The 20,579-nt window shown below is 45.7% G+C and overlaps 1 protein-coding gene across 1 annotated transcript; it reads right to left on the bottom strand.

Annotated features, from left to right (window-relative positions):
• Nucleotides 1–450: 450 nt before the first annotated feature.
• On the bottom strand, nucleotides 451–20,122 carry ZW10 (zw10 kinetochore protein). The gene is made up of 16 exons (XM_077839848.1): nucleotides 19,931–20,122; nucleotides 18,609–18,743; nucleotides 17,363–17,464; nucleotides 16,391–16,468; nucleotides 16,077–16,236; nucleotides 14,258–14,407; nucleotides 13,335–13,526; nucleotides 12,207–12,370; nucleotides 10,881–11,063; nucleotides 10,058–10,296; nucleotides 8,034–8,105; nucleotides 6,405–6,574; nucleotides 5,020–5,150; nucleotides 4,374–4,505; nucleotides 2,655–2,857; nucleotides 451–1,331 (listed from the first exon to the last, which is right to left on the bottom strand). The coding sequence occupies exons 1-16, from the start codon at nucleotides 20,045–20,047 to the stop codon at nucleotides 1,211–1,213; spliced, it is 2,349 nt and encodes a 782-aa protein (XP_077695974.1). The 5' UTR covers nucleotides 20,048–20,122; the 3' UTR covers nucleotides 451–1,210.
• Nucleotides 20,123–20,579: the final 457 nt, after the last annotated feature.

Here is a 20,579-nt window from a genome sequence, read left to right on the forward strand (position 1 = left end):
CAGGGAAGATTTGCTGTGCTCCCATGCATGCAGCTGTGACAGGGACGAGTGCAGCAGCAGAGTATCAAACTCAGCAGCGACTCTTCCGGGGGGCACAGAAATGTTTCAACTATCTGCATATTACTGAGACTATGTGAGTATAGTTTGAAGGGGTGCAGCATTAGACATTCAATAGCCCATCGTTAGATGTAGGGGTTACATTGAGAGCACACGGCTATACTTTGTTATTCACATGATATATTCATACAAAACATTCCACAGCCCTTCTACAAAGAGTCATTACTGTTATATAAGGCGTTCACATGGATTGCTACTGAAATTACATATGTACCATGTGTGGTTTAGGCTTCTGTCTCTGGCCGAGCAGACAACATCAAAAATAGGTTTTATAATTAGGGGGTGGGGATCTTGTCATCTGCATAACTTAGTAAAAATAACAGACAGAAAAAATATCTCAAATCAGTCTATTCTACAAATAATGACAAATATTTTGATGTATTACATGGTACAAACAAGCTCTTACTGTTGTGTGACTACAGACTTTTGCTTTAACCAAAGGCAAAAAAGTACAGGAACATGCATAAAACTGCTCACCTGGGGCTAAATGTTTCCCAAACTTTCCAAAACAGTACGATTTGTATTTAAAAAATGTCTGCCAATTTTGGTCAAAATTAAACTATGCATCTGAATTACGGCCCTTTTTGTGATTTTATGATTTTTTCAAATTTGATGCCCAGTCCCATTTAAACATTGTATGATCTAGAAAAACTGCACCACTTCCAGAATCTACCGCCACCTCAGTGATGACCTCAACAAATGTGCTTAACGTGGTAGCCGTGAAATTCTTCTATCTGATAAGTTACCCCTTACTGCTCGAAATGGGTGCGGGCTGGTAGACTACATGTCAGGAGCCAGAGTTTTACTGCACACCACTCTCTCTGAGTAGTGGATGAAGCAGCAACAGCTAGTGTCAAAGAGTTACTCTCCTTTGCTTTTGGAGGCCAAGCTCCATTAACTTGCTACATGTATTTTATAGATACTGAGCAGGGTGAAGTTACTTTCCCATTGGTCAGGCCTCCAGGAAGTGCTTTCATAAAGCTAAACTTATTAGACATCGGTATAAAAAGGGTTAAATCCAAATAACAGTTTGAAACCTGATTTACTGTTGCTTTTCCAGGAAAAGGTCTACTGTACAGGAGTAAGCATAAGGCTATTTAATTTTCGCAAGGGCCGCTGCTCTCCTCTCAGTGTTCTGGAACAAGGCTCGGATTAAACTCTTTACCTCAGTGGGGGAGAATTCGGCTGCAAGGGGCCCTTTGCCATCCGCCCATCTGGAAGAGAGGAAAAGGCAATCGTCGTTTTACTGAGCTATACAACTACAGGTTAATACCAATATATATTTCTACAAAAGCTCTTCTGACCCCTTTAATGAAATCAATCCAGTTCTCTGGATCTTGCTCCCCACAACCAGTCCTACACTCCTGAATATTTCAACTATGCTTAGTTTACAAGAACAGTTCTAGCCTGCATAACTTCCTCTCACCCCAGTGATATGAAGTTTGGGTACTGTTACAACTAATTCTAGGGCAAAGAACCACTGCCTGCTCCAACAGCTTCAGATGTATCTGATTACCGACCCACTAACCACGTGTCCACTATTAAAATGGTCATATTTATAAAGCAACTGATGTAACAGCAGGACCTGCTCCTAGGAATTTTCACTATAGACAGGGCTCTCTCTACTTTGCATCTAGCTCAGAATAAACTTACAGCCTGCTCTGCCTGTATTTACTGGGTCCAACAAAGTCAGCATCTCTTGGGACTGCAAGACCTGGGGTGGAACCAGAGCATTCAGAAATATCTCCAGTTGTTCTGACAGCAGCTGTAAGTAGCTCACAGTACAGGCTGTGGCAGAGCTCTTTGATACAGGGGAGAAGTTGATTTTCCTCTTTGCTCTCCACACCCTTTGGGCCTCAAAGTGAAGACTGCCGAAGACAGTAGGCAATCCACACCCCTCAAAGGTGCTTGTAGCACAACTGTGGATGGGAACTGTCTGGTTCCAGACATCTACTGCCAGTTAGTGTTGCACTCAGAGATATTTTGGCCCAACCCTCATGTAAAATTCATGCGAGTCTCCCATGCCAGTCTAAAGGAGCAAGCCACAGCATTTTAAAGTTCAAACTGGCCACACAGGAAAGCCTGACTCTTTGGTATAATTGCAGTAAACAGCAAGTAGGCACAGATCACATCAAAAGTGATGGGCAGAGTGCCAAGGTGGCTGCAATGAGATACACAAGGCAGGCCTAAGGTTACGCTGATTTATGAGACAATAGAGAGAAACATATTGGTTAGGTTTTACACTTTTCTTTGGGCATTGGGCAGCATTTTGTGGATAGTCACTTTCACTCCTCCCCTGCACAGTCCATCATTTTCCCATTTGGGTTGGTCTTTCGCAAAGAAACAGGGAATATGCATAAAAATCACAAAAAAAGAAAAAGGGGGGACTATTGGCAGGTGCAATATCCAAAACTAACTCGATTTCAAGCAGACAGCATTCCTTGAATTGAGAACACTGCAAGTTTGATGGCATTATCCATCAACTCCATACACTGTGAAAAAATTCCTGTGGGTATTAGAAGAAAGGAGACATCTACCGATCTACTATTTCTTGGAGATTGGCCTGCAGGATAATCATCAGCTCTTTGAACATCATCCATTTCTGCACATAGACTGGAACTTCCTCTTGGTATTTCTTATTTTTGTTCTCTTCCAGTAATGGAGTGAAAACCAGAGGTCCTTCTTCCAGCATGATCCTGCACAGGGAGTGCAATCTATCGGCGTCCTCGGCAGAGATATCCTGGAATCGCACAAACGGGGAGCACTGTTCAAAGGAACCATTAAGTATTTTCTCGTGCTTAGAGCAGAAAGTGACATGAAAAGACCAGAAAGCTTTGTGAAGATAAAACAGTGATCTGAACCATACTTAACATACCACATGAGACACTAGGTTTCTTCAGCTTCCTATCTGCCACTCTTCCTAGGCCAAGAGAATTTATTTATGAATGTGCGCATTTCAACAAGTTCTTGGCATCCACTCAGCACAGTATCTGTGTCTGCTTCAAAGAGCACATATGTCTTAACGGAATGCGGAACATCTTACTGAGAAGCAAGGAACATGATTATAAAGGCTTGAACACTTTATAGGGAAATCGCTCAGACTATGCCAGCCTAATAAATATAAGCTTTACATTTATTAGCAGACACAGCCATATAGCAATCTTCCTGTAAAGAAGCTCATACAAAGAAGAGATGCATTATTGGTCTAATTCTCTGCAGGTATACTTGTGTACAGATCACAATTGGATCAGATGGATAAACACATTTCAGTCATTTGGTATGAAATGGTATTTCCTTTAAACAATTTAATATGCTCATTTTACTACTTGTCCCAGCATATCCTGCCAATCGCTTAACAGACATAGAATAGGGAAATACAAGAGAGAAAGAGGTAGAAACAACCAGATTATTTAAATCAAAGCAAAATCTGGGACTCAGATCATGCACTCATTTCAGTATATGGTGCCTAGATAGGATGAAGACAGATTAATGTATGGCCCCCGACCACTGCAGCAGGGAGCTGGGGCTCTCAGGGCTTCCAGGCTCCCTGCCACTGAGCAGGACTACCAGGTCAGCTGGCTCCCCAGCCTGCATGAGTTGGGCAGCCTGGAGAGCCAGCTGGCCTGGGAGTTTGGAAGCCCTGGGGTCCCCAGAGCCAGCAGACCCTAGGATTCATATCAGATTAACAGTTGCTATTCAGTAGCGGGGCAACAGTGAAACGGACATGATTTATGTCCGTTTCACTGAGTAGCTGCTGGAGGTCCCAGAAGAATATTTCATTTTGGAATCCTGGTGTTTTTGATGTTTCTGAAACAAAAATTTTCAGTTTCCCTGGTTTGCAGGAAATTTCAAAATGACTAAAGGTGCTCTAAGCAATACTCAGATAAACCACCTCTGAAACTTTGCAAACACGTTACAAACTCCATCATCCTACTACACTTTGCTAAGCCCTAGGGTGCACCACCCACTCAATTCAACACTAAAAGGTGAAATCCAGCTACTCCACTACAGTGAGTAGGAGCATTTCCATTGGCTTCAATGGTGCCAGGATTTCACCCTGTTTGTGTGCATGGTCTCAGTTGGTTCTGGGTGATGGAAGCTTGAAGTATTTCTTTTGCACTGGATCCTAGATATCAGTGAAAGTCCAGAGTGCCCTGAAAGCTGGTTCTTGAAAGCTCATCTGTAACGTAAACAAGTGCCTTATTTAGAACTACATTTGATCCTTGGTATGCAGAGCACATACAATCACCCCTTACCTCTAGGGCAGTGATTCTATTAATGATCTCACTAAGTGCTGTGTTCAGTAAGGTCCCCATGGCCTTGCAGTAGATGTTGACCGGAAGCACATCTTGCCATACTTTGCCAAGTCTCTTTAGCTGGTGCAGTACCTGGAAGATAACAACTCCATCTTATCCAGAATCATAAACACAGATAGATGTTAAAGATGATAAGGTAATTACACAGTTATAAACTAGATTTCAAAAGCAGGAGAAGGCAATAAGGTATCATATTAAGAAAAAAACTAGTATTTTTAAGCTTGGATCTAGAAGTGGTCCCCGTGCAAAAAAAGCTCTTTTCCCTGAAAAATTTCAAACAACATGAAAATTTTACCAAAATCTTCTAATTTTTTGAGAAAGGAATTCAAATAAAAAAAACCCTTTCATGTTGAGTTGAAGTGAATGGAATCAAAACGAACATTTTTCAGCTTTTACAAAAGGGAAAGAAAGCAGAGAGAAGAAAAAACCCGTATCAAAAAAAGAAAAAAAACATTGTTTCAATTCCACTGTATTTGAACGCCAAGCATTATATCTGCGCTAAGAATTCCTACTGCTACTAAAAGGGGAAAACCACACAGACACATTACACTCGGGTCTGTACAGCCCTTTGGTTGGCATCACTCACCTGCCTTGCTGCTTTGTTTGCTGCAGAATAGTTTTCCTCATTGTCCATATTGGAAAAATTCCTTGCACTTGACAATCTCTCCAGGAGCTCTCCTTTCTGCACACGCATCTGGGCCAGAAAACACTCCATTCCTGGAGAAGCAAACGAGAGGAGGAAGAAGTCATTTATTTCACAGCCTCAGATGATGTCCGCATTGAATCTGATTTGCCTATTCCGAGACATTCAGCACTGGAATCATAAACCTGCCATAAAATTAGGATCAATTTTTACAAGACTAATACATTCGCCTTTTCCAGTTTCACAGAACAGCCAGATGGTACCATTCTGCCAGGCATACATTGTCCGTCACACAGGCAGGGAAGATGAAATTGCACCCATAACCCACCCACCCACAGTATGTGAGATCTCACACAAATCTGATTCCTATAATGCAAGATAAAATAAAGAACTTGAAAATCTGAGCAGAAGCATTAACTATGGATTCCCTGCTTTTGTCAGATCAATACATTGAAAGTTTTTTCTGCATTTTGTTTCTTTGGCTTCTTACAACAATCTAGCAAATGTTCAGAACAGAGGACAGCAGGTTCCAGAGTGTCCATGTGAGCTTGGTGTCTGATTGTACAAAAAAATCATTCCTGGAACTGTGCATCATTATACAGAAAGGGACAATCAAAGGCTATCTTGCCAACTTGTGAAGTGGCAGAGGGCTCTACCAAACAGAGCAGCCTTCTCATCAAATGCAGGGGGTATAATATGTAATCTCAGAACAAGGATTCATACCACCAGTAGCCAAAGAAGAAGGCTGCTCTAATCAAACGAGGGCAGAACAGGAGACCACCCCTTAGCGTTACCGGAATGGCCACAGACCAAATGTTAGGATTCTGCACTCTGGGAATTCCTCTGTTATACCTCAAATGCTACCTGGAAGTTGGCAAAGACATACTCTGGCACAGCAACTTCCTTGCTGACAGCATCAGGGAACTGAAAATGTAAACCTGGGTACGCAAACTCCCACTGAAATCAACAGGATTAACAAATTACATTGGATATTGATGTAGAATAAACCATGTTATGACCAATATTACTCTGTGTAACATTAATCATACTCAGCACTTCTGTAGCACCTTTCTTCTAATGCTCTATAAAGCTTAATTAAGCCTCAGAGCTAGCCCCCATCTCCCATTGAGGCACTACCCCATTACACAGATAACAAAAATGAGGGACAAAGAAGTTAAGTGACTTGCTGAGGGTCACACAGTGCCAGGATTTCTAATTCCTAGTCCACTTCTTTTACCACCAAGTCACATTTAAATTATAAATCACTCAATTACAAATACTGGGATGAGATGCTAGTCAGTATGTTTCAGTTTCAAAGGTAAAATTACCAAGTCTCCTAAAGCCAGGTACCAGATCTACGAAAGTAGCTGCTCCATCATACAGGATGTTGGTAAGGCGATATCGGAACTGATGCCCCAGGGTCAGCAAGTGGTGGGCAATGTACATACAGTTGTTGTGATGAATGGCAGCCAGCTGTGGTAATTTCTGAAGGTTCTCTCTACCCAAGGAAGGTGGAGGAAGAGAAGGGAAGAAATAAAGAGACTTTTTAAAAATCAGATCTGGGCCTCTAAAAATAAAATAAATATCCTGATATTGTTCTATACTTCAGAAATGCTCAAGAGGTCAGACACTCAATAGGCAAGAGGCTACCTCCACTCTTAGATCAATGCTGATGCTAACTAATCAAAAGCAACATGCATCATGGGGGACAGTTAGCGAGAATAAAAGCATGTGGCCTCTTGACTCTCACACACCATGGAAACTACATGTTGAGAGGGTAGCACAACATCATTTCCTTTGTAGACCTGGTCTCGGCATAGCTACGATGTTCAGGGGGGTGAGGGTGAAAAGTCCACACCCCTGAGCGGCGTAGTTAAGTTGCCCTCAGTCCTTATGTTGACAGCACTAGGTTGAATTCTTCCGTCACCCTAGCTACCGCCTCTCAAGGAGGTGGATTACCCAGGCCAACAGGAGAACCCCTCCCATCGGGCAGACAGCGTCCACACTGAAGCACTGCAGCGACACAGGTCTGCTGTAGTGTTTTCAGTGTAGTCATGCCCACACTCTAGCCATGTCTAGATTCAAATGATAGTTAATGTGAAGACTTAGAAGCAGGAAAGCCATTTGATGATAGCAGGAAGGTGAAATCAAGGGAGGCGACAAGAAACTCTCACCAGTGTCAAAAGGAGAGGAAAGCACTGGGTTGTGGCAGGGCCCACCAGAGCTAAGGGTCCTCAAATCCAGTTGTAGCCTTGGATTTTAACCCTTTCCTACCACTGCTTTTTCCCAAGGAAAAGACACCAGCAGATGGGGGCAGGGAAACACATCCTGGAACAGTCTTACAAGCCACACTTGGGTTGAAAGGCTATGGGCAGTGTCCATAGCAAGGCTTGGAATGAAGTTTCCAACCCAACTGTAACATGAGCTGCATACAAACCATTTCCATGTAGGGGTTAGCCTAAAAAATTGTTGCTTAAATTGTGCTAACAGATACCAATCCACCAGTCCACAAAGAAGTACTCGACTATGCTACCTTCAGCCATGTCTGGTGACAGCTGACAAAAGCTGTTCTACCAGGCTTGATAATGCTTTAGCGGTAGCTAGCACTGACTGTGTTCCAGCATACACAGGGTCCAGAAGGGATATAAATAGTTTATTCACATTAATGAAACACACAAAAAACAGTTTCCCTTTGTTGTAAGATTGCAGACAGTCAAAGATTCTCCAGTGGCCCTGTTAATGAAAAGCCCTATATAAAAGCTATGTATTATTATTATATGAGGGGGTTTTAAAAGAGATGGAGTGCTGTTTTTCCAAAGGGAGAAGGGAGTATCCGTCCACCAAACCAAAGATCACCCAGGACAAGCACAGGAGTATTATACATTAGGAGTATTATACATAAATAGCTTGGCTCCTCCCCCCCAAAGCAGGCCCCTGTGTAACACTCACTCACTTACTTGTGGTAAATTGGCACGACGTCATAGAACAAATGGAAGATATTTCGCACCGAGTAAAAGAGCTGTATACAACTGCAAGGCAAACAAAGTTCATGTTAACAATCTTCTAGTTGGAACTAATGCATGCAGCAAGCAGCGCATTCTTAATCCAGTGCTGAAAGGAGAAAGAATTCAATGGCTGTGTTTTGGACCCTGACATCAAACATAACCAGCAGAGACTAAGGGATGATTTTCAGAAGTGCCTAAGTAACTTAGCAGCACAAGTTTCCACTGGAAGGCAATTGGGCGTTGTGCTCCAGGTGTAATTCCCAGCGTGGAGAGACACATCTGGGCTGGCGCTGATCAAGCTAGCATGCTAAAAATAGCAGTGCAGCCAGAGCTGCACAGATGACAGGATGGGCTAGCCGTTCCCATATGAGACTCTGGGTACGTGCTCAGGCGGCTTGCCTGTCCCACTGTGGCCACCCTGCTCTTTTTAGCGCACTAACTCGATCAGAACTCAAGCCAGACTGGAAATCACACTCTGAGCGCCAGTGTAGACACACCCAGAGACACTTCCGAAAACCGTACCTGAGGCTGCAAAGAGGAGATGACCGAGATGCTTGGTCAAGGCAGATATGGTAAACCCCTGGCCCTCACTAGCTCTGCCTTTCCACTTGGAGACCTAGCTGCATATTGAATAGGAAGAGCAGTCACCAAACACTTTGGGGCTCCAGCCTCATTCACCATGGTGTCCTGCTGCACCTGCAGTTCCTCTCTATTCATGCGCTAAGGTCCAATGAATGCCACTCTCTCCACAACGCGCATTGCAAAGGGCACACGCACTGCTGAAAGCACGGTTCATTCTGGAACTGCAGACAGCCATTTGCCACGTGTTTTCTTCCTCACGGGTAGGGGGAAAAGAACCTCCACTAACATAATAATCACGGCACAGGGAATAGCGAGGGGCACACATTTTTGTGAATAGCAACTATTATTACTATCAAATATTTGTGTTACGGTCGCGAACAGGAGCCCCCCTTCATGGACCAATGTGGTAGGCAGTGTGCAATCTACCCCCAGAGCACAGGCTTTTACAGACCTGTTCTGAAAGCAAATACAGTCTGTAAGCCACAGGCAGCATCCTAGAAATCTTACCAAGGCTTCCCCCAAGCTCTCTGGTAAGCCTGTCACATCCAGGCTGAGCAGCTGGCATTGCTTGCACTCCTGAGAGTTTTGCAATGCTACCCAAGGAAGACCTACAAGATAGAGGCCAACTCCAGAACCACAGACCACATGTCAGGAATGAGACCTCTGAAATCTGTCTTTAACCAGGGAGACAGCATTTCCCCTCCGAACACACACACACACCCCCAAGCCTGAAAAATTAACACTCTGCTGTTGCAGAATGGTGGGCACTCTGTACGCAATCCTCCCTCCCCAACCAGAGCCACAGTCTCCAGTTATCAGGCCAGACAAATACAGCCTTGGACACTTGGCTCCTCGAAATCCCTGCCTAATGCACAACTCAGGTTCTTTGTTTTCACTCGGGTGATGATGTGGTAAGAAAACAGGCAGCTCACCCTCACCGGCAATGACACTCTAACACCTTGTCTTGGCTGGGAAAAAAGTCCTTTTCACTAATTGTCAGCTAACAAATGGTAAGATTTTAGCATGGACAAGGCACCGGTTTTTATCCTGATCTGCTAACAGGATTGAAAACTACGAACTGCATTGTCCACACTAGCATTTTACCATGTTAGCTAAATAAAGCCCATCTCAACACACCCTTAGAGGCCATCACCACTAGATGTTGTGCCACCAGGGCACTGCAAGGAAGGCTGCATGGCAGCTGTTCCTGTTTGCTGGATTAATCTGGGGATTCAGTCTCCAACTGGCAAATATGCAGCTTTCATTAACAATTTCACCTTGATTATTTTTACGTGAATTACATTTTCTGCCCGTTCTAGTATTGGTGCCTGTAATCAGGTGTCCTGATACCAAGAGCGTCCCTTGGGCTTTACCCACCAATTTAGAATTCTTACCACTGATCTGTGCTGGTTGTAGCCTCCAACAGGGTCTGATAAGCCAACTCCATTAATTTCTCCACAGATACACTGATGTGGCAGGTAGGCAGAGAGAATGTGTGCTGGCTCAGTTTGGTCTCATTCTCCAAATTTATCAGCTTGTTGTGCAGCATTTTGGAGGCTTTTTGCATTTTTAAATTATCACCTGCCCCAGGGTCAGGCAGTTTTGGTATCGCTACCGAGGAATCAGGTGTGATCTAAGGAGGAAACAAGAGGCACACATCACAACTTAGTTCCCAGAGAACGGAGACAGCATAAGGCAGTTTAACAGTGAATTACAAAGACCCTATGTGCAAAAAGAACAGGAGTACTTGTGGCACCTTAGAGACTAACACACACACACCAGGCTGTGAATTCCACGGGACTCCACGGGAGCTAGTCTAAGGGGCTCGCAAATGTATATGGCATGATAACAGCTGAATGTGTGATGCATACTAGGCAACTATCTCATTCTTAAGCACCATCTAAAGGATCTTTTCTCTTTACATTTCTATTAGCTGTCATGATCCTCAGAAAACCAGCTATCTCGTTCTGAGGAAGGCTTCATTCCATTATTTAAAAAAATCATATTCAGCTTGTTAGTTAGAATATCAGCCCTATAGAAAATGCACTTGAGGGCTACCCAAAGCTTTAAGGAGCAACCATTTCCTGCAGAGTTCACACAAATAACAAAAACAAACCAATCCTCTATAAAAACCAGACTCAGTGTTTTTAAGCTGTTCCCCTTCAACAGCTAGATGGTTTCTTAGAAATACGCATTGTAAATTGTGATCTCTAGCACCTTTACAGTGTTGTGTATTTCTGAGGTCATCAACTTTCTGGCTGCCACGATCACGTCCTGGCATTTTTTGTTAGCAAAGTGGGAATTGACATTGCGGGCGTATTTCAGTAAGTCCGTGGCATCTCCTTTTAAAAACCCCATGTTCTTCAAGCTTTTTTCAAATTCCTCCGTGGAGTTAATCACCTGAGAAGAGAGTTAAACACAAACCATTTCCACACTCTTATGGATTGTGAGTTGTAATAACCAAGAGGCAGGATCAAAAGCAGCTGGACATTCTCCAGACATTCTTCAACAGAAGGCACAGAGTGGGTGCAAAGGAAGTACAAGGGTAGGAAATGCTCTAGGTTACAGCTTTGGATCTGGTTCCAGTCAGTAATGACCCCAAACTGTGACCACCTGACAGCCCTGTGGTGGCCCTGTTTCAGTTGAACATGTGTCCAGAACAAAAATAGTACAGTGGACACTAACTGTCCACCCTGTGCTGGCAATCTCAACCACAGTGCCAAGGAGTGAATGAAACTGAAAAGAGAGGGGCTCCCTGCAGACAAGCGGCATGGGAGAAGCTTTGCTGCTACCTGCTCTGCTGGGGAAAAGACTCAAGGTGTCAGTCTGGCACCTTTCACCAGCACTAGGGCCCAGCATCGCAAAGGTATTTAGGTGCCTAACTCCCATTGATTTCTACAGGAGTTAGGCACTAAATACCATTTGTGAACTGGGACTAAGTTCTATTTTATTTATTTAGGTTTAAAATAATAAAGACCCTTCCCCAGGGCTTTAAGAGCTGTAACACAATTAATCATACAGTAAACACAATTCAATTAAATTTCAGCAGCACTGAAATAATTTCCACAGGAACTTGGCTTGTCAGCCAGCTACCAATCTTCCTCATCATCTAGGAAGTATGCCTTCAGCAGCATGCCCTGCAAGTCAACAGATTTGGTCAACTTTGGACGATGGAGGGAGTAAGTCCCAGCCCTCACTGCCACCCTCTCTTCTTTATAACGAGAGTGTTTGTAGTGATTGCAGCTTGTTTAGCAAAAGCAAGAGGTCTGAGGCTAGTTCGAGCTGCTGTTCAGACTCAGGGCTGCTATCTTTAACTGCATCTGATTGATTTCTATGCTAGGATACAGAAGAGAGCAAAATACGTAGTAAAAACATTGCACCATTACTGGCACTGCAGGAATATGAGACACTGCTTAAGGCAGAGACGGACTTTGAAAGTTCCTATTGCAAGCAGAGGATAAAGATCAGAGACAATTCCCGTTATTGTAGAATCTGCCTTTCCAGGCTTTACGTTGCATGGATTTTAAATGTTTTGAGTCCTACCTCGACGTACTGCTCTAGTTTGCTGCTGTTTGCTGGAATCGAGTACACCAGACATTCCTGAATGAGGCAGCCAGATACCTCCTCCCAAACCATGTCACCCAGCATCTTTGCCAATACCACTTTGGAGTCCTTGTCATTTTCCCCACACTCATCGAGAGACACATCTGGATTCAAAAGAAAGAACATAAATGGGTTTTTAAATATGGTCCAGGGGGCAGACCTCTCGACCCCTTCCATACCCCACTGAGAGCTCAGAACAGGAACTGTCAATGGTTCCATTTCATCTGATGTTCTCTGGTCTCGGGCCACGTACAGGAATTCCCTGCCTCCTGAGTCACTAACAGATTTTTAATGTAGACTGAACCTGTGTTCCCATGGAGTTTGTTCAGTGCCTGGAATGTGCCCCATTCACTCTTCGTGAACAGATCCTCCACCATGACTAGTCCTCTATGGAATTTTGCGTAGATTGTATCATGCATTTCAAGCTTTTTTCCTCAAGTTCCCCAGAGCTTCTCACAAAGCAATGATCTAGTAATACTGGTCATCTGAGAACAACTCTTTCTACAGAGAAATAAAGCATTTCTTAGATCCTCTGCAAGCTAAGTACTCTTTGTTCTTCATTTTCATGGTATTGGTTTCTCCTGAATGCTCAGAGTCACTGCAGATGCTGTCACTCAAACCCCACTTTCTCATTTCAATGCTGCTGGCTCCTTCCTCAAAGAGACCAGGAAATTAAACTAGTCTTCAAGAAGTGACTCCTCGCTCAGGAATTCCCATCTTCTGGTAGTATCAATGCCCTCCCCATATACCACACACTTCTCACGAAAAGAGGAGGTAAGACGGTCTGCAAAGCCACCAGGAGGAAGCACAACAGAGCTGGATAGATGAAAGGGTCCCAAAGGAGAGGGAACCAAGCGCAGTTTTGCAGTGTTCAAAGCTGCCCAAGCATTGCAAAGCCTCACTGAGCTACAGCAGAACCTCCCAGGCATTGCTACGGGGAGCAGCGGCGCCCTGGCAGAAACCAGTGCTGTTTTCCTGCTAACCGTTCCACGCGGCCTCCACAACAGCTCGACGAGCCAGCTGTGGAGAGCAGCATCGCACTCTAATTTCAGGGGATGAGCTACTTACTCAACAAGTGTGTGTGAAGAACTTCAAGCACCAGCGAGATCTTGCCAAAAACCTCTATTGGGGATGGATGCTCCAGATTAGGCTCCGCAGACTCAAAGTGCAAGACGACTGTGTCAGGCTGCTCCTCCAGCAGGGGCCGAAGGGAGGGGTAAGAAATCAGTGGCTTGAGGATGTACTTCAGCAGTAACTGGCCTGACAAAGGGAGAGAAAGATAATCTTCAGCAGCCATATGCAGTCAAGTAGGCTCTTTGCTCCAGTAGTGGACTAGCTATGACCAGCACCTCGGTTTTAGGATTGCTCAAATTCAGGACGAGGAACATTCCCCTGGGGTAGCTGTAAAATCAGGAGTGTTCTTGAGGCAGAGTGTTTGGTTTAAGCATGTTTTATTCATATAAATACACCTGGGGACTCAGACATAGAGCCTACGATTTTATAAATCAAATGATAAACTATTTACAAAACCAGCCATGTGAAACTGTATGCTGGCAACTGGCAGAGCTCGCTAATTGCTTTACTACAACCTGCGATTATAATCACCTGCAACAGCCTGAAATTAACGCCTGGCTCTGTGCCAGGGAGGGGACTACAACCAGAAAACAGTTTTCAACATGAGCCCATCGAGCCACAAAACCACAGTTCAAAATGAAGTAATAAAACAACTTGACAGGGAGGGATAAATAATTCAGGGCAGTTGCACATTAATAGGAGTCATGGGAAGAGGAAAGTGTAACAAGGGAAGGGTTGAATTATCTGACCAAGGGCTAGGCCATTAACAAAATGCCTCCCTCTTCCCACATTCTGTTCCTTATTTTGCACTGACAATGGAACCCAGTCCCACGCTGGCAGATTCTTGAAACAAATTCACTATTTAACAGCAGGTCTCTCTACAGCTCATTTTAATGGGACACAAAGGCCTGTCTTACCAAAAAGTTTAAGCCTGGTGTGCAGTTCTCCAAGGACAGCAAATGCCTGGAGCACAGAAGCAACAGGTGGTCCAGCGATCTGATCTTCCTTCAATGGCATGGTGCATAAATGCAACTCCGTCTGCATCACCGTCTCTGCACTGCTGATTTCTAAGAGAGAGCATAGCCATCTCCATTACAATGCAAACTGGGCTAGAGAGGAGCTGACAGTCTACAGGACTTCTTGGATGGGCACTAAAACAAAACATTAAGCTCTCCTTTCTTTACCTCATTTCCCTGACCATAAGTCAGGGAGATCTCAAGAGTGGCTGGGATCTAGTGTCCCGCTCCTGGTTCCCATATAATGATCAGCCCTTGCCGGCCTTGGGAGTTGGCACTGGAATCGTTATCTCCTGAATAGCAGCATATTGCAAACTGCTTGTGTTGGTCTTTTACACAGGTCTTGATACAATTTCCCCATTTCAATTTCTATGCAAATTTAAGACGTAAAGAACATTTTGGCCCTAATGACTTTTCCTCCTCCAATATAAACTCAACCGAGGCATGAGCTTGTTTTTTTAAATGAGGAATTTCTGTGGTACAGAGGGTACTGAGATACATACATTTGGGCACTGGCTATGTGTCAGTTGCTTACCCTCTTCCTAACTATCTAAAGCAGCTTGGCAAAATTCTGCTCACCTGAAGTCAAATATCATTAGTGTGTTCATAATCGTCATGGTAAGAGGGGGTGAGTCTATTTTAATGCCTGGACTGGTAAGTTTTCATGATGAATTTGTAAGGCTGAGCTAAAGCAATCTGGATTTCCTGACATGCTCAAGGAGCTACAGTTATATACAAGAAAATGAAACTGAAGTCACTTGAAAGATCTAACTGAAGTGGGTCTCCAAGGATGAGAACTTCCTCAGAAAACCGAACTGGAAAAATCCTTCTGCATCAGACATGCTGCACCCGCACAGCTCGCTCTGAACAGAGACGCTAACATGTGGATCTGGACGGGGTATTCTTACATGGAACAGAGGAAGCTGTAACACCCCACAGGTGTTAAAGAATCAGTATCACTTCAGACATAGTTTCAATTACCAGCAGTTTTCCATTTCAATTACCTGTGCAACAATCTGGCAAACTAAGCCCAATTTCTACCATAAATAGGTCAGAGGAAACTTATCCTTTCTATTTTATTCCTCACCATAACTACACTTTTTCATTCAAAACAGCACTTTGTTATTCCTTCATTGCCTCCTCACCCTGGGACTAGAGCGGGCTCCAAGGAACAGGAGAAAGGGGGTGTAACCTGCCAAACGAGTCTATGCTGGGCGAGCATGTTCATCTTGACGAAAGATTTCAGAAGCCTCACCCAGCTAATGGGCCAAGTCAGTTTCTCAGTAACGCACAACCTGATACTGTCCAAGCTCGTTTCCTCAGGAGCAGATGAGCAGCACATAAAATATGGGGAAATCCTACAACCTCTCAGGTTTTGCATCATGGCTGAGAAAGGAGCTAGAGGCGGAGAACTCTCTGGGCTTCTCTGTATCACTCACTAGGAAATACTGCTGTATGCGCCAGAAGAAACAATTCAAGTAAATTTTAAGAGCCACTGAATGTATCAAGCTGCCTGTGATAGCTCCAAACCACCCCCATACGGTGTGAAATTCAAAGAGCACTGCCTCCAGTCAATCCTTCTCACTTAGGAATATGCCACTGGCCGGAAGGGCTAGCTGAATCCATCCTAGCTCACCTATGTTAACTAACTTCCTAGCTCTGAAGAGGTTTTCAAGCCAGGATCATTTCTGTCACTGAACCAAACTAAGATGTTCAGTACCTTTTGACGGAGGCAGCTTCCACAAAACCATTTGCCGCCACTCTTCTCCCAGGTGATAGAGCATGTTCTGTGTCTGCACCGTCAGCTCCGTCCCTAGTGCTTTCAGAACCTTCAGCTCAAAGCCTTTGCGGGATTCTAGCATTTTCAGACTACTTCGTGCCTAGCAACAAGAGGACGACAGTTATGCACAGAGCACGGGCACCAGGCAAATTGATCCGATGGCATGCAAGTGCTAACATAAGGGAATCATGGGATATTTATTGATGATATTCATAAGAGATATAATTACATATACTTGAGAAGCGTGTTACTACCTTTTCCAGATGGCGAGCTGCTGCAACATACTTCTTTTCCAGTAATGCAGTGCTATATTCTTTAATAGCTGTATCAAACTGAAAGAGTTAAATATAAGTTAAATAAAACAAATACAAGGTACTACACTCAGGAGGGAATAATCAGTTGCACAAATACAAAATGGGATATTACTGTCAAGGAAGGAGTACTGTGGAAAGGGAGCACTGTGGGGGTTATAGTGGATCAGAAACGAAATATGAGTCAACAATGTAACACTGTTGCAAATAAAAAGTGAACATTATTCTGGGATGTATTAGCAGGAGTGTTGTAAGCAAGACACGAGAAGTAATTCTTCCACTCTACTCAACCCTGATAAGGCTTCAACTGGAGTACTGTGTCCAGTTCAGGACACTACACTTTAGGAAAGATGTGGACAATTTGGAGAAAAACAAAAAAAAATAATTAAAGGTCAATAAACCATGATCAATGAGAAAAGATTGAAAAAAAACCACCCCTGGATTTGGTTAGTCTGGAGAAGAGAAGGCTGAGGAGGGACAGGACAAGAAGCAATGGGCTTAAATTGCAGCAAGGGAGATTTAGGTTAGGCATTAGGAAAAAGTTCCTAACTGTAAAGGTAGTTAAGCACTGGAATAAATTACCTAGGAAGATTGTGAAATCTGTCACTTGAGGTTTTTAAGAACAGTTTGGACATATCTGGGATGGTCTAGATAATACTTGGTCCCGCCTCAGTGCAGGGAACTGGATGAGATGACCTAGTGAAGTCCCCTCCAGTCCTACATTGCTATGATTTTATAATCACACACAAATAAGTTTCAGCTCTAAGATTACAGAGCACTTTCTAAAATCATGACATGAATAGCGATAGAAGAGTCATGATATTTATTCACTCTGGAGACCTAGGAAGATGTCAGTGAAAAAAAATACAGAAACACATAGCAATCTGAAGCCACTTCCCCAGCCTCCTTCCTCACCTCTTGTAGCTGTTTCAGCACACTCAGAACCAACGAGTCTCGCTCCAGCTGCTGCTTCAATTCAGTAAATTCTGCAACGGCCACATTCAGGTCTTGCTGGACCTAGAACAGCAGCACAGACCTCAAGCCTTGAGCAGTTCATTTACACTAACCAAAGGCGATGAGAGCCATTTCTATTTCAAAAGTAACACCGACATGACAACACCAGCATGCTGCCTGACACGTACGTACCCCGCAAAGTTACAGCCAACACCTAAGGTTATTCTAACTGAAAGACATTAGAAGGGAAAAGCTTCTATTTCCCCATTGTATTTACCTAGTGCATTTGACTGCATGCTCATCTCCTGCATTGTTTGTACCTTAAATACTGCAGCACTAGGAAGTTGAAGCTGAAATTCACTACAGACAAGTGTAACTGATGTCATTGATTGTTACTGTATACCTTAAGAAACATAAATTAAATACACAGCAACAAATAAACAGAGACAAGTAAAGTGGATGTTTAAGATTCTTTCACTTTTAACATAGCACAATTAGTATCAGATGTAAAAGTTATTTTCACATTGTATGATTTTTGAGTTGATCATGCTCCTCTGCGAAGAAAAAAAATCCAGATTTATATCCCACCTGCATTAGAGCCTTTCTAACTTACATTTCAAAGCCAGAGTGGCAAAGCAGAGGACAGCGAAGAGAATTAGTCCAGGAGTATAGAAAGGACGACACACACAAAAAATATAAACAGGTCAATTGCCACAGGAAGCTGGGAAAGGACAGACTTGCAATCAATATACAGAAAATCTGAGCTCAATTCCCAGTTCCACACAGAATCTTCCTGGCCAAGTAATTCCACTTATTTGTGCCTCAGTTTCCCCATCAGCAAAATAAGAATGATTCCTCCCTATCTCAATGCAGGGAGGTTTACAGGATAAATACATTAATATACATGAGGGGCTCTGAAACTACTGTGATGAGCACCACGGAAAACCATTCAGCAACATAATTAACGAATAAGCTACAGCCCGCCCTTTATTTATATCCCAGGTCTGACACATCATAAATTGGTATGTTTCAGTCAAGGGCACCCTTTATAAGAGGCGGAGATTCATCCTGGAATCCTTAGCCAAGATCTTTCTTTCCCCCTCCCCTGCCTTCCTGTGCAGCATGCTCATGGCTGCACATCAGTGGAGTTGTATTGCTTTGATGAAAGCTGCTAGATACAGATGAAGCGAAACTGCTGCTGTGTCACCTCATTTTCGATCCTGGATTTCAGAAGGTCGATGTTGCTGGACAAACTGTCCACCTGTGACACCAAGTCCTCAGCGCTCTGCATGCTCGGGAGGAACTCGTTATACTTCTTGTTAATCATGTTGCAGACTTCGCCCTAGGAAGAAGGGATGGACTCAGGATCAGAAAAACAAACACCCATAGGGTTGCCAACTCTGACTGAAGCTATTCTGGGAGATATTTTTTTCCAACATGATGTAATGTCATTTTCTTAAAATACCCTATTAAAAGCTCCCAGATTTCTTTCAATCGTCACCAGGAGATTGATGCCGATTCTGGGAGACTCCAATCCTGGAGGGTTGGCAACCCTAAACACCCACAGAGAGAAACCCCAAAGCTGTGACCACAGGGCCAAAGCCTCCCACCCCAATCACAGCCCTCTCTGCAACCCTACACTGTTGAGATGGGCAGAATGATTTCGCAGTTAGCGGGACAAAGGCAAGTAGCTCAAAGGGAACGTCTCACAGGCCAAGGTGGGAGCAGCACAGATCCCCCATCACTACAGCCTGCAAACATTGGCAGGAAAAGCACCCCACCATCCAGATCCTCATGCACCGCCCCTCAGCGTTACCCACCCCCTAATGCCTGGTGCCCCGACACTCCAGTGTCACCACCACCATACTCACACCCTGTCCCTGTCCCTTCCCTTCCCCCCCGACAGCCTTTCTATCCCTCCTTAATTTACTCCCCAACTCCCCCCTCCCACGATCCCACAATCATCCCCTACCCCCAGCACTCCCTCTCCCCCTGGAGTCCCCTTCTCTCCTCCCCCCTTCCCAGCACCCCTACTCTGCCCCTATCAACACACACATACACACACTGGGGTCCCCCCCATATTCCAGTCCCCAGATTGCTCCTGCCCCCCCGGGGTTCCCCCCCACACCCAGCCCCCCCGGATCCCCCCTCTGCCCCCCCGGGTTCCCCCCAGCCCCCCTGGATCCCCTCTCTGCCCCCCCGAGTCCCCCCACACCCAGCCCCCCTGGATCCCCCCTCTGCCCCCCGGGTCCCCCTGGATCCCCCCACACCCAGCCCCCCTGGATCCCCCCTCTGCACCCCCGGGTCCCCCCCAGCCCCCCTGGATCCCCTCTCTGCCCCCCCGAGTCCCCCCACACCCAGTCCCCCTGGATCCCCCTCTGCCCCCCAGCCCCCCTGGATCCCCCTTCTGCCCCCCGGGTCCCCCCCAGTCCCCCTGGATCCACCCACACCCAGCCCCCCGGGTCCCCCCTCTGCCCCCCCGGGGTCCCTCCCCAACCAGCCCCCCCCCGATCACCCTCCCGGCCCCACCTTCAGCTCCTCCACCCGGCGGGAGAGACGGGCGATCCGAGTGCCCAGATCCTCCTTCTCCAGCCGGCCCGAGTGCGCCAGCACCGCAGCCACCAGCGAGGGGGACGGGGCGGCCATGGGGACCTAGCGCCCGGTCACAGACCCCCTGCCACCTCCGCATCAGCGGCCCGCCAGCGCGCGGCACCACGGGAAAATGAGTCCGCCCGCCCCCTACTCCGGGACTCCAATACCCATGAATGTCTTTGAGGCGGCCCGGGCGGGACTACAACTCCCAGAGTGCACCACGCAGAGCGGGCCTACGAGCTCCGGCGTGGGACACACCGATTCAGAACGTTTCGCTCTTTCCCCCCCTCTTTCTATTGGTCCGCAGGCGCCGAGCGAGGGAACGAGCCCTCCCGTCTGATTGGGCCGCTGCCGCGGGGCGGGGAATATAAACCGGGAGACCCGAGCCCGGCGCCCCTCGGCCGGGAGGAGCCGCTGGGCCGCGCAGAGCAGGCGGTAAGGGCGGGGAGGCGGTGCCGCGGGCCAGATGTGGCTCGAACGCGGGAGCAGGACCTGGTCCGGGGGGGCTCGGGCAGGGGAGCTGGCCTGGGGCCGCGGCGGGGACGGGCCCTGGGCTGGGGGGGACGGGCCCTGGGCTGGGGGGGGG

This window comes from Eretmochelys imbricata, chromosome 22 (assembly GCF_965152235.1).
Source record: "Eretmochelys imbricata isolate rEreImb1 chromosome 22, rEreImb1.hap1, whole genome shotgun sequence".
NCBI lineage: Eukaryota > Metazoa > Chordata > Testudines > Cheloniidae > Eretmochelys > Eretmochelys imbricata.

Bases quoted from the DNA above. Each gene is read 5' to 3' on its own strand.
- ZW10 (XM_077839848.1), bottom strand. From the start codon at position 20,047: ATGGCCGCCCCGTCCCCCTCGCTGGTGGCTGCGGTGCTGGCGCACTCG. The intron at 18,744-19,930 runs GTGGGGCCGGGA...CCTTCTTCCTAG, and splicing joins GCCGGGTGGAGGAGCTGAAG to GGCGAAGTCTGCAACATGAT. The intron at 8,106-10,057 runs GTAAGAATTCTA...TTTGCCTTGCAG, and splicing joins ACAACCAGCACAGATCAGTG to TTGTATACAGCTCTTTTACT.